Genomic DNA, 14,481 nt, shown 5'->3' with positions numbered 1-14,481 from the left:
AAAGCCCACCTTAGTGAATGCAAAGAATTGAATAGAATCAACAATGTTATATACAGGCTACTCTAGTTGGGGGGGGAGGAGGAGGGGGGGCTGAGGGGAAGAGGAGAGCGAAAAGATGGTAGTAGGAAGTATGCAATATCCAAAATTTTAAAGTGTGACTTAGTAAAAAACAACACCTGAAAACCCCCGCAATTTTTGGTCTTGAACATTAATGTATGGTAACAGTCTAACAGGTAATTATCCCAATTTCAGATGCAAAGAGACACACAGAGGAAGCACCCTGATTTCGCCAGTGTGACAAAGCAGGATCAGTGACAAACAAGGCTAGAATTAAGAAGTTTTTGCCATCTCAGTGCAGTGTTTGTGTGCTTGACCCTACCACCTACCTGTCCTGTCTTAAGGCAACAGCAGCAAGTGCCCTGCCAGCAGGCTCAAGGCAGCTTTTCAGATCACATACCCTGAAGAGGTACCACTCCCATGAAGACAGATCACCTCGAGCAGCCCATCTCCCTGTGCTGACAGCCAGTGTCCCTGCTGCAGGCCACTATGATCTCAGTCATCAGCACATGCAACTCTTAAGAGTACTCCCCAGCCATCTTTGATTTGAAAGAAGTAAACTGTAGACACTCAACTTCCTGCTCTGAACCACTGAGTCTACTAACATTGAATCAACTTCATTTTGCCCAAGTTCCACTCCCAAAACCCCCAAACCATTAAAAAAAAAAAAAAATCCAAATACAACAGTAAGACAAAGTGAGAAATTTCACCCCTCTATATGGTGAAAATACAGCAAATATTGTTCCCCCTGCAGAGCACACCACCCAACCAACTTTTCTGTATGGCCAGTTAGCTGCAGAAGATGTGTGTTCCCCCAGGTTATGCCAGCCCTGAAAGCTTCCCTCATTTTAACAATTCACAACATAGAGATGCAATGATCTGGGTAAGAAGCCCCTAGATTCTGCCTGCATTTTAACTGGATGACTGGGAAAATACAAATACCCAGTACTACCTTGTAGCAAATGGCAGTAACAACCCACACTAATGCACACACACTCAAGACAAAAATGTATTTTGTCAATTGCTAGAAGACATTACTTAAAATTAATTTTCACCTTGGAAAATTTCACCTTGGTCTGCCACTCTTATGATACAGTCAAATGACAGCTACTTAAACGTTGCATAAAAAGCTCTTTAGCAGCAGTAGCTGCCTGGCTCAGGTGTACCACAGGTAGTATAGTCACACCATCACCTTGACCAGCACTTCCACTTTTAAATTAGTGACTCTTCACCTGACTCATTCGTAGATTTTGCTGAGTGACTACACACCATATGACATCTGCTCAGTGGGGAACACGCCCACTTTAGGCTGACAATAACCCATAGCCAAAGTGTACTTTTGTATAGTGTAGCAGGGAAGTAACCACAGAACTATAAAATTTAGCAGCAACAACGGTCATAGCATCCAAAGGTACCTTGGTTAACCATCCTTCAATAATAAAATAATTGCATCAGTCTAGTGACAAAACCCCTATGCAGGATGAGGCAGTAGCAAGCAATGGAAACAATTCCAAAAGAGAACTAATATAATTAATACTAATTAAATTATATAAATTAATGAAATACAGTACTAGAGATAAATATCAAGTACTATTTTTTTAAATATTTAAGCAGCTCTTCTAGCACAGGGTCATTATACTCAAGTAATACACATCAGTTTGTGAGGAGAGATGACAATTACCATTCTTTAAAACAGAAGGTCCATTTCAGGTTGCACTTTTGCTACTTAGCAAGAAAATATTTCACATTATATATATAACTGTGTATATAATACATACATTAATAAACCAGAGCACTGAATGGGACCAAGCTAGGATTACACCTCAGAAAACCTCTCCAACTGAGCCTAGACGAGAATTAACAGTTAAAGCAGTCTTAGTGAAGACTTACAGCACAGGAATAAACAAGTTAGAAAATTGGTTTTGCTACTGAAGTCACCATCTCATCAACCTACTCTTATAGCAATCAAGAATCTAAGCCTCCTGTCAAGTTCTCTGCCTGCCAACAACTTACTCTTGGATTAATTTTTTCCATGTAAAATGTTGTTTTTTCTTCAGCTTTGGCTCTCAGAAATGTTACAGTTTATGGGTATGTCACAGGTGATAAATAGAGCTGTCTAAGCAGGGATCTCCTCCCTGTCTACTCTGGGACACTATTCAGAAGCCTCTGAGGAGCCATCAAGATAAACTTCCTTCTTGTTTTGCCATACTTCTTACATTATTTCCATTACAAGAAAAGTAAAATCCATGACCAGTACTTTGGCTCAGGGAGAAAGGCATTACTTGAGACAGAACACGTATTTCTCTCCTCAAAAGGAGAAAGTCTCTCTCAAGGACTTCGTTCTAGCCACTACTGCTTGATTGAGATTACTGGCACCAGAAGATGGGACAGTGAGTGTAATACATTTACTCGCAGGGAAGCTGCTGCAAGAATGAAAACAAAACCCCACAGCAATGCATGTGACGTGGAAGTGAACCAGGATCCAAGTAAGCTGTGGTATGAACTTTTAGCTTTACAGCTAATGCACTTTCCTGGTATGTGACTCCATGAATGTCACACAAGGAGAGCTCTAAGCCAAGCTTCTCAATTCCTTAGACATGTATTTTAACCAGAACGCTATTAAACAAAAAGCAGAAGCTCCTACCACTTTTGGCAGTGTTCTGACAACAGGTTCAAAACTGGTAATACATCAGGCAAGATCAGCACAAACTCAAAGTAAAGGTATAAGCATCTCTTTTTACATGTAGGTACCAAAATTTTTCCTAACATGCAATTCTGCTTTAGGGAAGACTTACTGACTGAATCACTTATCCCCTCTGACTAGGGCATTTCAGACTTGTACCTCAACTTTTAATGGTCAGACAATTTTCAGGCTAAACAGACCAGCTGCCTGGAATAGATGGTGCTACAGAGAAAAAAACATTCCACACTGCTGAATGGGACTTGCATGCTGGATTTTGTTCTAGTCCCAAATTAAGAAATCTGGATCCAGCCCTTAAGAGACTACAGCTATTGACTTACCCTTTTGGTCATCCCAGGCCAGAGGATTATGCAGTCTCAACCATTGTACACTCTTGGCTTAGGGCAAAATGTCAGTGTTTATCATCTCCTCAAAATGATTACTCTACTGATCAGCCTTAGTTTATTCTCTCCTGCATTTCAAAACAAAACAAAACAATGTACTAATCACCCACTGGCACTAAGTAATAGCAAGAGAGCAATGTCTGGCTACAAATGAAATTAGACAGAGAGCTGTGAATTATCAATGTAGTTCTGGTGATACAGTTCACTTTCACACATGGCATGAATTCCCCATCGGAAACTGTGCAATAGATATTAAATAGGGTGCAGTGATGTATTATCACTTCTGCTGACCATCTGCTGATGTGTATTACTATACAAATAACAGAATAGGCCTAAGTGCCTTTTTTGGTAACACTACCTTAAAATCAGAATTTAAGAATGCATATTACTCTTCTATAGACCATGAACTAATGGTTTCTTGCACTTTCTCTGCTAAACATGAGAGAATCCACACAAGAGAAGAGTCAGGCAGCCACCTTCTCACTGGAAACAGCAAATAAATAGCACCTATCCCCCCTACCCAGCTGTCTGTCTTCATGAAAACTGGACAAAACTTTACAGCTTCAAGATTCCCACCTTTAAGTCAAATGCATTAAGGAGATACACACAGCACAAATCCCAGTGACTTAGGTCAATACACAGAAAGCAGGTAAGTTTGGCCTCTAGCAGCTAAAGTAACTTGGAGAGTCACAAGCAGGAACATGCACTTCACTAGTTTTACATTAAAAACTTACTTTAAGGAGACAACAAAGAAAATGAAAAAATAGCTTAGGTTTTAATAACTAACCATTAAATGGCCACAATATACCCACATAAATATTCCTGAGATTTAAAGCACCTTTTTGCAATGGACTTGAGTTCTCAGAAGTATCTGCATCAAACATTTCAAGAAAATTAAAAACAAACAACCTTTCCCCCACAAAGAAAAAAAAAACTACCAAAACCCCACCAACTAAACTATGCTGGATGAATTAAGTGGATTCAATTGAGTGCCTCAATACTCACTGAGACATGATAGTATATGCCCAGAATGTAAGCTCTAACTTGCCTGGCTTCATTTGATTTATTAAAGTACTCTTGTTTACAGAGTTAATTAATTTTGCTCATGCATAAACAATAGACAGGTAAGATTTATAAACCTGAAATGTAGCAAATTCTTTGGGTTTTGTTTACAACTTAGAAAAAACAATACCCATCAGACCTTCTAAGACAGAAGAGCCACGTGGATTACTGTTCCTGTGGAGAAAAAAAACCCCAAAGGCAGCCAAAAAAACGACCCTACTGCAGGGCTAACCAAGCTCACCCTCTGCAGTAAGGTGTGAGGAGGAGAGAGGCTGCCCTCCAGTGTTCAGTTACCAGACATCAGTAAGTGCAAGGGATAGGTTTTCTGCTCTTGGCTGCACAAATGCACTCGTGAGTAGGAAACTCACATGTGAAAGGCACATTAATGATAAACTCAGATTTAACTTGGCTTCTCCCCCCTCCTATTTACTGATTTAGTTGAGCTGGTTTGGATTTAACATTAGGTACCACAGACACAGTGGTTTATGATTTATGAATATGTGATCTAAATTATGCATTTATTTTCAGAAGGCTACTAAAATGTAGTTTTTCCTAAAAGAGGGGAAAGTCATTAATAGACATAGTCAAGTAACTTCTGCAAACACTGTCAGAGTTCTGTTGACCTATTTGCGATATAGCAGTGTTAGTGGCTGCACGTTTGGCAAGTTTTGGTCACTACTGAGACTGAGGTACTATGTTACACATTATTATGAAAGCATGCACTGAAAAGACATTCAGAATGTCTCAACAAAACCCCCATGCCACCAAGTTTCTTTAAACTAAGGAGAGAACAGGTTACTACTAAACTATTAAATGGAAAACACATTTTTCTGCATCCCAAGACCTTTCATAATATTTGGCCTTGATGCTTTTGGGCATCAAGAATTTATCAGGCATTTATCAGGAAATCAAAATTCATCCAATTAATCTTTCCCCTGACTTCCTTCTCCCCATATCCTAAATCAATGTGCTGGATCACAATTCCACTTCAGTTAGTGAAGTGGATCTTCACTCTACATCTCAAAACTTGAAATAAAAGCTCACCCATTATTCTAGTTTTGACTGGTTTTAGCAGCTTATCACACAGGCTGATATACTACATAATTTTATTTCAAGAACTCCTTCAATTACATGCCTAAGACTCAAAATTTGAAAACAAACTGATTAGTTTTAAGGCACCATGATCACTTCTTTAGCAGACTTAAGCAGAAGGTAAATAAGTAACTGTTATATTAGCACAACTAGTCACATATGGTTTCAGGGTATGTACATATATTGATGGGGAAAAGGTAATGGAGCAGTATCAGGTGTTAAACTTCTATGGTCTTTAACACAAATTCAATTCAGCACCAGTCAACTGTAAGCCACAAGTCTACTATGATTTTAGACAGAGTTCTGTGATTTTACAGACACAAAACGATTAGCTATGCATATTCATGTACATAAGCTCACCTGTAAAATTAACTATTCCCCCTCCAAGAGCTTACACCTTAATATATTCAAGCTTCTTTTCTTTTTTAAAGCCAGATTGACTCTCCCCATAGAAAAATCCTTAAAAATAAAAGCCTATCAAACATTTTAATAAGAAAATTAGTATTCTATTTTTTCATTTTAATTCTTTTATAGAGCAAAGTCTTCTGGAGTCACAGTTACAGAAGATTTTAAAAAGTTTCATGATACAGCAAATTAAATTATGGGGAGAGACATCAGAACAGGAATTACAAATTTTATAGTTTATACAAACCAGATAGAGTGACTTGTTACTATAAACTCTCTCCTTTGACTTCTCATAGAATACAACAGTGAAGAGTGAGTGCAGCTTGTTCAGTAGCCTTCCATTAGATGAGAAGTGTCTGATCCCGCTTGTTTCAATGCCATACATGCATTCACCTTCAATCAGTGCTCAGGAGCTCAGAAAAGCAGCACACATATTTTAAGATCACACTCTGAATCAGAAGCAGTCCCTACAAGAAGAAAAATTCCAGGCAGCCCTATGGCTCTTCTGACAGCAGGGCACAGTCCTGCTGGTTCATCCACCTGGACCAGAGTCAGCTTGGGAGTAGGAACATGCTGTATTAAAGCACTTTTCTCTCCTTCATCCCCCTGCTGCTCCTCAGCCCTTTCCTCCACCACATAAAAGAAGAGCTGCCTTTCTCATGATACAGCATAGGACAAGATTGCTCCTTTTCATCCCCAGAAATACAGAAGTAACTGCCACCAGAACTACACAAAAAATGTGTTCCCCAACTACTTTTAAACTGCTCTTAAAAACAGGCAGGTAAAAAGCCAGCTCCCTCAGCAGGCAGAACGACACACCTACATGTAACTCTAATTCAATAGTTCTGAACACAAGACACACACAACTTTTTGGAAGGACTGACCATCCAACACATTTATGTTCATCAGGTTATTCAGCAGGACAGAATTACGGCATATATTCATCCCTACCAAAGCAAATTATGCAAATATTTTTGACTGACCAGCAAGCATCTCTGATCTAACTGAAGACTATTTTAACAGCATCCGAACTATCAGTATTGTCTTTTCCAATACAATCATACATGAAAATGAATAATAAATCTTTTCAAGAAGCACAGGATACTGAAGGAAACAGGAAAAGAATAGTTTAAAAGGGAAAAAAATTATCAAAGGTCTAATTTATTTTTCCGAATCTGGTGAAGTTAACAAAACAAAGACCCTGTCTCATGAAAAAGGAAACCTTCAAAACAGAAAACAGAACTTGTGGAAAAGTAATGTTGAGGTGGCAAAATAGCAAGAGACACATTTTGCTTCTACCTTTCTCTTTTTGGGGAGACAGTTTTCACAACACAGATACAAGCAGAAATCCTCATCTTTAGGTCTGCTACAAACATGCATGCTGGTATCAAGTTTACCTACCAGTCTGGTACTGTGTGCCAATCAGTGAATATTCCACCTGTACACTGAGCACCACATTCAATGAGATGACCTGCAAGACTGGAAAAATGGCATTAAAGTAACTAAGGATAATGCAAAATCATTTTTCACAAATCCAGTGAAATTAAAATACAATGGAAATAGAACTAAATAACAAAACATGCTATTTTCCTCCACAAGTATCTAACACAATTATGAATTATACATTAAGCATAGCTTGGGATCCTGAAAGATTAATGGAGTGTTTAAAGGGCATTAACAAGAAGAATTTTTCTACAGAAAATGAATACCTAGATTATTGCCTCACACCTAAAACAATGTTTCCTTAGTAATTTCAAAACTTGATCTAAATTCAGTATCTTTGTAGTCTGTGCTGTGTGTAACTAAATAGATAAAGACCATTTTAAAATGAAGAGTGAAAATCTCACCTTCAATGTGAAGGACGCAATGTATTATGATTATGTATTACTATTTTCAAATTTTGATTGTGACAGTCCATAAATATTCAACAGAATTATGTGGAAAATTTCACCTCTATCATCTCCAATTCAGTGGAGCCTGAATTAACTTCTCTCCACATTTTTTCTCAAGCAAAGATTCAAGAAAACTAGAGTGTTCTCAGGCTAAGTAATCACTCTTTTATGAGGACTTCAATTGAGATACATGATGTACAATGTAAAATTAGGTGGCATAATTCTACCCCTTTCTGAATCACATTCCTAACCTTAGGCCTACAAGGATTTGTAAATGGGAGCACTGACACTGAGCTTCAACAAAACCATACCAGGACGGTGCCTTCTGACTGAACCTGCTTTTGTGTGTCTTTCAGAGTAAGCTGTGCAACCACCCCAACTATCAACAGTGGCAGCCAAAAAGAAAAACCTGGCAATCAGTGCCCTCTACTGTAAGATTTAATCTCTTGACACAAAATGAACAGCAAGAGAAAGTCAAGTAGTTATATAAAATCTTTCAACCCTTTCTTCCTTAAGCTGGTTCTAGAATGAAGTTTCTATAATTTCAATTCCATGTGAGAGTAGTAAGTGAGCCTTGAAAAAGAACTCAAAACTAACAAAAACATATAAATAAATGACTGCAATGATAATAAGAAAAATTAGTACATGCTGAAAAAGTTGGTATCTTGACATTATGATATGAAATATAGATTTACCCCATTTCTTCTTATATCATTTACCTTCCCGCAGCTAGCAAGTCATAGTCATCCCTATTCCAGCCAAACTAGAAGAAAAACACAAATATTTTAAATACACAGAAGTTTCATACAGTACAAAAAACTGCATACAGTATGTTCTTTGCTTTGAATAGTAATGCATTGGATATATTTTAAATCTAAAGAATTGACAGGCACTGTACATGGATTTGAGTTCCTATACAGCAAATTAGCAAAGAAACATCTAACACATTTCAGTTTTCCTCCTACTGATACACCCCAAAAAATTTTAACTGTGAAAGTCATACCCTCCTCAAAAAACCTGTAAGTGCAACATCCTTATTACTCAAAACCTGCACAACCTACAGGTTTAAAAGTATAGTACCTATCTTGTGTAACCTGGACAAACAAACCACTATGCATCTTCAACTTTTGAAAATTATCAGTTCCTGGAGTACTACCAGTCACCCTCAAAAATTCTAAGTATGCTTTCTGTTTAACTGCGAATTTTAACTAGAATCTTTTTCCTGAGTTCAACCTGCAAGCAATCCGGTAATTGTTTCTTATTTAGCACTTTGCAGAAATCTTCCTAAAACCTTTCCTAAATGAATTAGATAAGGTCTCTCTGGAGTAGATAATACACACTGATAACTGTTATTTTGAGAAAGTAAACAACCAGGAATAAAATAAGAAGTCATAATGGAAATTATAAATGGAAAATTGATTAAGCAGTGAATGACATGCATGAAGTAAAAAGAATAGAAAGCATGTTTTTAACTAGACACATACTCTACTATTTTTTTAAAATATGCACCATAAGAAAGCTTCTATATGTGAAGGATCACTATGTGATCCTTCACAAAAATAAAAATTAATGAAAACCTATTAAAAATACTTCAGAAAATGACAATACCATGCTTGTTGGATTTTTTGAATTCCAAGGAATTTCAGAAACGCTGCATTGAAACTTGACTACTTTAAACAAAACTGCTTACCCACTGAAAAACAAAACCCAGTGTTTTAAACCACCTCATATGCTACCTCCTAACCAGAGTCAGCTCTACTATCGACACCTTGTGGTAAAGAAAAATACACTTGCACATTAAATTTTGAAGAAAGGCAACGGGAAAAAACCCAAAACAAATGGTAAGAGTGAAATACTGGTGAAAGAGGCTAAGACTTCCAAAACTACACTTGTGCTTTCCAGCTTAATGGTATACAAGTTAACAAATATCCCTGCTGCCAATTTAGGAGAAGCGGAAGCTGACAACGTTTCATGCATGTAAGAAAAAAATACAATGTTCATTATTTTTAATTTAGTATCTACATTTCCATAAGGAACAAAAGCTGCCTGACAGTGACTGCTGAATATTCACTCACATATATTCATTATCATTCAGAAATTAACTTGTACTTACAGAATGAATGAGTGGTCCCAATACAATCCCGCTGTCAACACATCTGCCCGTCACAACAATATCAGCTCCAAGGTCTAGAGCTCTGCTTATTGGTCTTGCACTAAAAATGACAAAATACAGTAGTACAGTTCCCTGACACATACAGGTTAAACATCACTTAAAAATTGCCTAGGAAACCAATAAAATCTACTTCAACAACCAACTTGTGAGGTATGTACATTAAGAGTATTTTAAAGAGCAGTCATGAGGGCACTATCAAATTCAGATACCTAAATAACATAACTGAAACACTTCTCTTAATGTCCATAGAAACTTTACTGAGTAAAGTGCAGAGACTGACACTTCTATCATCAATTACAGAAAAGAGTGTTTTTCAGAGATTCATTAACCATTTAACTTGTAGATGAGCGTATAAAGATGAACATTCTTCATGGATAAAACCTGGTGACTTAGTCCTCCGATTTTAAACCTTTCAGGTCAATTACCTAAGTGATTTAAGAACTCACAATATTGTCCAAATTCAAGAGCACTGTGCAAGAATAGGATCACCAGGATCAGCAACTGGAAGAGATGCATGTGACCACTGTCTAATTTCTCAGTCCTTCTCTTTTACTGGACCAGATTAACACTGATTCATCTAAAGTGGATGGTGACAATGAAAACATGCATTCACAAAGAGGTGGCTAGAACACCTGAATTCAGAGATTTATGGAAATCCTAAGTATAATAAAGTATCATAAAGGAGGGAAGCGAGATCTTTCAAAACAGGTGACCATCCTGAAAAACCAGTTTCCACAATTTCAAGAGTACAAAGCCTGACACTGAGTTCAGCACAACACAACGGAACCTCCTATGGCACTCAGACTACATCCCAGTACTTGAATTCCTTGCTGGCACTTCTCTAGTGACAACATAGTAAACTACTCCATTCTGCAACAGAATACTCAGCATATGAAAAAGCATTTTTGCAATTGCTGTAATTTAACTAACACTGTTTTGGCTTGAACTAAAACCTGATGATTCAAAGATGGTGTATTGCTAAGGAGTAATAACTTTCAAGGTTATAACTAAAGCTCATTTACAAGTTACAAACAATTTTTTTTTTCTGGTTGCCTGAATAATTTAAAGGTGAACCTCAAATACTAAGTGGTTCTAACTGCAAAGCAAAACAAATTCCTGTATTCAATGTGTTAAATTTAGTTGTTCATAATAAATACAACTTGCTAAAATAACTTACCCAAGATACACATTCATGCTGTGAATATTCTCTGGAAATTGTTTGCCACTCTCTAAATCGGTGATACCAGCTCCTTTTAATTTCTCTTTCTGTTAGAAAACAAGAAAAACATCCAAGCTATGAATATTTTGAATTTTCTACTGTAAGCTTCTCATTAGTATCAAACAATAAATCCACTTCATAGCAACTCTCAGGCAAGTATAATTACTAAAAGTATTAACAATACCAATCAGTGGAATGGCTAAAAGCCTTAGATACACTTTTAACCACAACTTTTCAAGCATGCAGAAAATTAAGTCAGTCTTCAAAGAATGTTCATTTATATATAACCAACAACAACAACAATCTGGTGTATTTCCTAGGCTTTAAACTGCGTTTAATTGCTGTACAAATAAATAAATCAAGCCCTGCAAACAGAAATGTATCTGCCACATCTGCAATGGTGTCATGGCCAGAGAACAAGGCTAATCCTGTAGCTTCATATGGTACTTAGAATAAATTCTATTTCCAGAAAAGTGGTTGGGGGGAGTGTGTGTTTTTGACCGTGAATTAGGCAGTTTGGCAATCCAGTGGATTGAGGGGACTGTGACTGCATAGACACAATGTCCATGTAAACACTAATTTACAAATGGGATCTGTGGTGTGGGAAAAAAACCAAAACTTCCACTCTGAAGTAATTTGGTATTCTATGTTAATGACTGAAATCCTCCAAACCACAAGTAACATTTACCATGTTTCATGTATCAACAGTATAAATGTCTGTAGGCCCTAAAAGCTGTGTCTTTTTTGTTCCTGTAAGTTATGTACTGACAACAGCATAGAAAAACAATGCATTTCAGATCAGACATGTCCATAACAAGCTCAAATTTGTACCAGTAATGAAATTCTGGCCCACAGACAGTAATTTCAGTAGGGCAGAAGTTTCCTAAAAGGAAGTCCAAGCATCACACATAACTTGCAAATAAAGAATCTTACTTGATGATCTTCCACATTCAAGAGCATGCAAGGAGTAACAGATCCTATGCAGATAAATAATTTTCCAAGTTACAGGCAGAGATTTAACCACAGTGCAAACCTCTCCTCTCTTAACTACTATTATGTATAAACTCTTTTCCCAATAGCTTTTTATGCATGGCCAACTTTTTTTTTTTTTCTTTTTCAGATTTCATAGATAAAGTGTAATTCTTTAAGTTAAAAAAAAATCCCATGCACTTAATCTTTCAATTTTTATTTTTTTTTTTTTATATTTAAACATCAATCTTCTCACATAACATTACCTTACTGTTATAAACTAATTACTTCAAACCAGAAAACTAGCTGTCTATAAACAAAATAACATCAGGAAATGCCTGTAAACCACTAAAAAAGCTAGAAGGGATAAACATTTGAATGTGTGGTAGCTACACCATATTCAGAAGAATTAGCATGTATGATTATCTAGTTTAGACAGAAGCAGTAACAGCCTGTAATAGCTTCCCCTAAAGAGCAGGCAGACGTTACAGAAAATTCAGATTTTGCTTTAAAAAGCAAAACAGAAGACCCACAAGCTTATAAAATTCACCCCCACTAGATACCAAAAAACAGATGTACCAAGAATTGTATTTATGCATTAAGAAAACCTGAAAGATAATGAAGAACAATGGTTCTGATAGAAGAAGACTACTGCATAAAGACACAGAAAATTCTTATGGAACAGTAAATGCCACCTTCATGCTATACAGACTCATGCTACTAGTGCTTAAAGTGAAATACCTCACTCATCAGATCATCTCCAGCAACAACAGCTATTTTCAAATCAACATCTGCTTTCTTTGCCACCTCCTGAAGGGCAGCTGCACAAGCAAGTGGATTTATTCCACCTGCATTACTGATGACACGAACACCTAATAGAAAAAAAAAGGCAAATAAAGCTCAGTAGCGTCAATAATCAATCACCTGTACTTTTCAAAGTCTGCTGAAACCCAAGTAAGGTACCACCTTCACAAGGTAACAGACATTCAATCAAGCAAAATATGAAAACCACATTAAAATATAAACCACATTTAACCTGTGAAAGGATCAGAATAAACCAGTAGAAAATTGTTGAGAGAAAAATAACTGCTATAGCTACTTCTCATCTATCATTTATGAATGGAAGGAGAAAGTGACCAGAAAGACACACATAATGAAGCAGAGAGACAGCATCAAACATCTCTGACAGCAACAGTAGTAGACACTGTGAAACTTTACTAATGTAAACAAAAAAAGAATGAGTGCAAAGTCATATTGTACAACTATGTAGGAATTTTGAAAAACTTAAATTACCTTGAAAACACCTAGATCTCATATTTTAAAAAACATCTGTAAAACAATCTGCCATTCACAAATTAAAGCTACATTAAGAAATGCATGGAAATATTTGTATATATTTACAATTATATCAAATATCCTCAATCAACCCAATTTCACCATCAGACCCGTACCCCACGTCAATTACAATGGGATTTTTCCTAGAATGCTAGAATGGTTTGGGTTAAAAAGACCTTAGAGGTCACCTAGTTCCAAGTCTCCCACTATGGGCAAGGCTATTCAGGACTCCATCCATCCTGGCCTTGACCATTTCCAGGAATGGGGCATTCACAACTTCTCTCAACAACCTGCTCCAGTGCCTCACCACCCTTACAGTAAAGAATGTCCTCCAATCTAAATCTACCCTCCCTTCAGCTTATGGCCATTCCCCTTTCTTCTATCACTACACATCCATGTAAAAAGACAACCTCTCTTGCAAGCCCCTTTTAGGTACTGGAAGTGCTGTAAGGTCTTCCCAGAGCCTTCCCTTCCTGAGTGAACAGCCCCAACTCTCCATAAGCAAGTGTACTGAATTAACATACAAACTCATGCAAGGAGTAGCATACCTTTCCTGTGAATATCTTTTATATAGGGACCCATGGCAGTGGAGACAAAATCCGGAGTGTAACCTAAAACCTGAAATAATTAAGAGCTGTAACCATTTCTTAAAGAATGTCAACCAAATCCGCCTCCTCGGTTAACACAGAAAACAGGGAAGAGAAACTACCTCTCAAAACGTTTGGGGAATACGATGGGAAACGACATGAACACTTTCACTAAATTAAACTGTACAGATGCAAATAAATACATCCGAATAAAAGAGTTTACTTAAGAAACCGTGTCCCCGTAAGCAGGTATGCCTTAAACAGCATTCGGGCACGATCTGGGCTGAAGGAGAGTTTGGCAGGTCGCGAAGTACCGGAGCGCACCCTCCCCGGCCAAGCCCGGCACGCTGGGGCCGGACATCGGCTTTACTTACGGGAGTCCGGGCCTTGGCGGCCGTCAGCAGCGACATGGTGATTTCGGACAGGTAATCGAAGACGAGGAAATCCAGCTTCCCTCCGTACAGCAGCTGCGGCACTGGCGGGGCAGGCAAGAAGGCACCATCAGCACGGGGGCACCCCCGGTGCCGGCCCTACCCCCGGTGCCGGCCCGCCCGGCCCGGCCGTGCGGCGGCAGCCCCGGCCCGGCCGCTTGCGCAACGGGGCTGC

The 14,481-nt window shown here is 37.8% G+C and overlaps 1 protein-coding gene across 1 annotated transcript in view; it reads right to left on the bottom strand.

The window, feature by feature from the left end:
• LOC107202736 overlaps positions 1–14,481 on the bottom strand; it is a 62,851-nt gene that overhangs the window by 40,553 nt on the left and 7,817 nt on the right. Inside the window, exons 4-10 of the mRNA XM_033513610.1 lie at positions 14,250–14,350; positions 13,837–13,906; positions 12,695–12,825; positions 10,943–11,031; positions 9,706–9,805; positions 8,312–8,355; positions 7,102–7,179 (exon numbers count right to left, since the gene is read on the bottom strand). Of these exons, the coding sequence (XP_033369501.1) occupies positions 7,102–7,179; positions 8,312–8,355; positions 9,706–9,805; positions 10,943–11,031; positions 12,695–12,825; positions 13,837–13,906; positions 14,250–14,350 (613 nt within the window). The remainder of the gene's footprint in view (positions 1–7,101; positions 7,180–8,311; positions 8,356–9,705; positions 9,806–10,942; positions 11,032–12,694; positions 12,826–13,836; positions 13,907–14,249; positions 14,351–14,481) is intronic.

The sequence above is a fragment of the Parus major genome, chromosome 4, assembly GCF_001522545.3.
Source record: "Parus major isolate Abel chromosome 4, Parus_major1.1, whole genome shotgun sequence".
Taxonomy (NCBI): domain Eukaryota; kingdom Metazoa; phylum Chordata; class Aves; order Passeriformes; family Paridae; genus Parus; species Parus major.
Note: the sequence above shows the minus strand (reverse complement) of the source record. Positions and strands in the feature narration are given on the sequence as shown.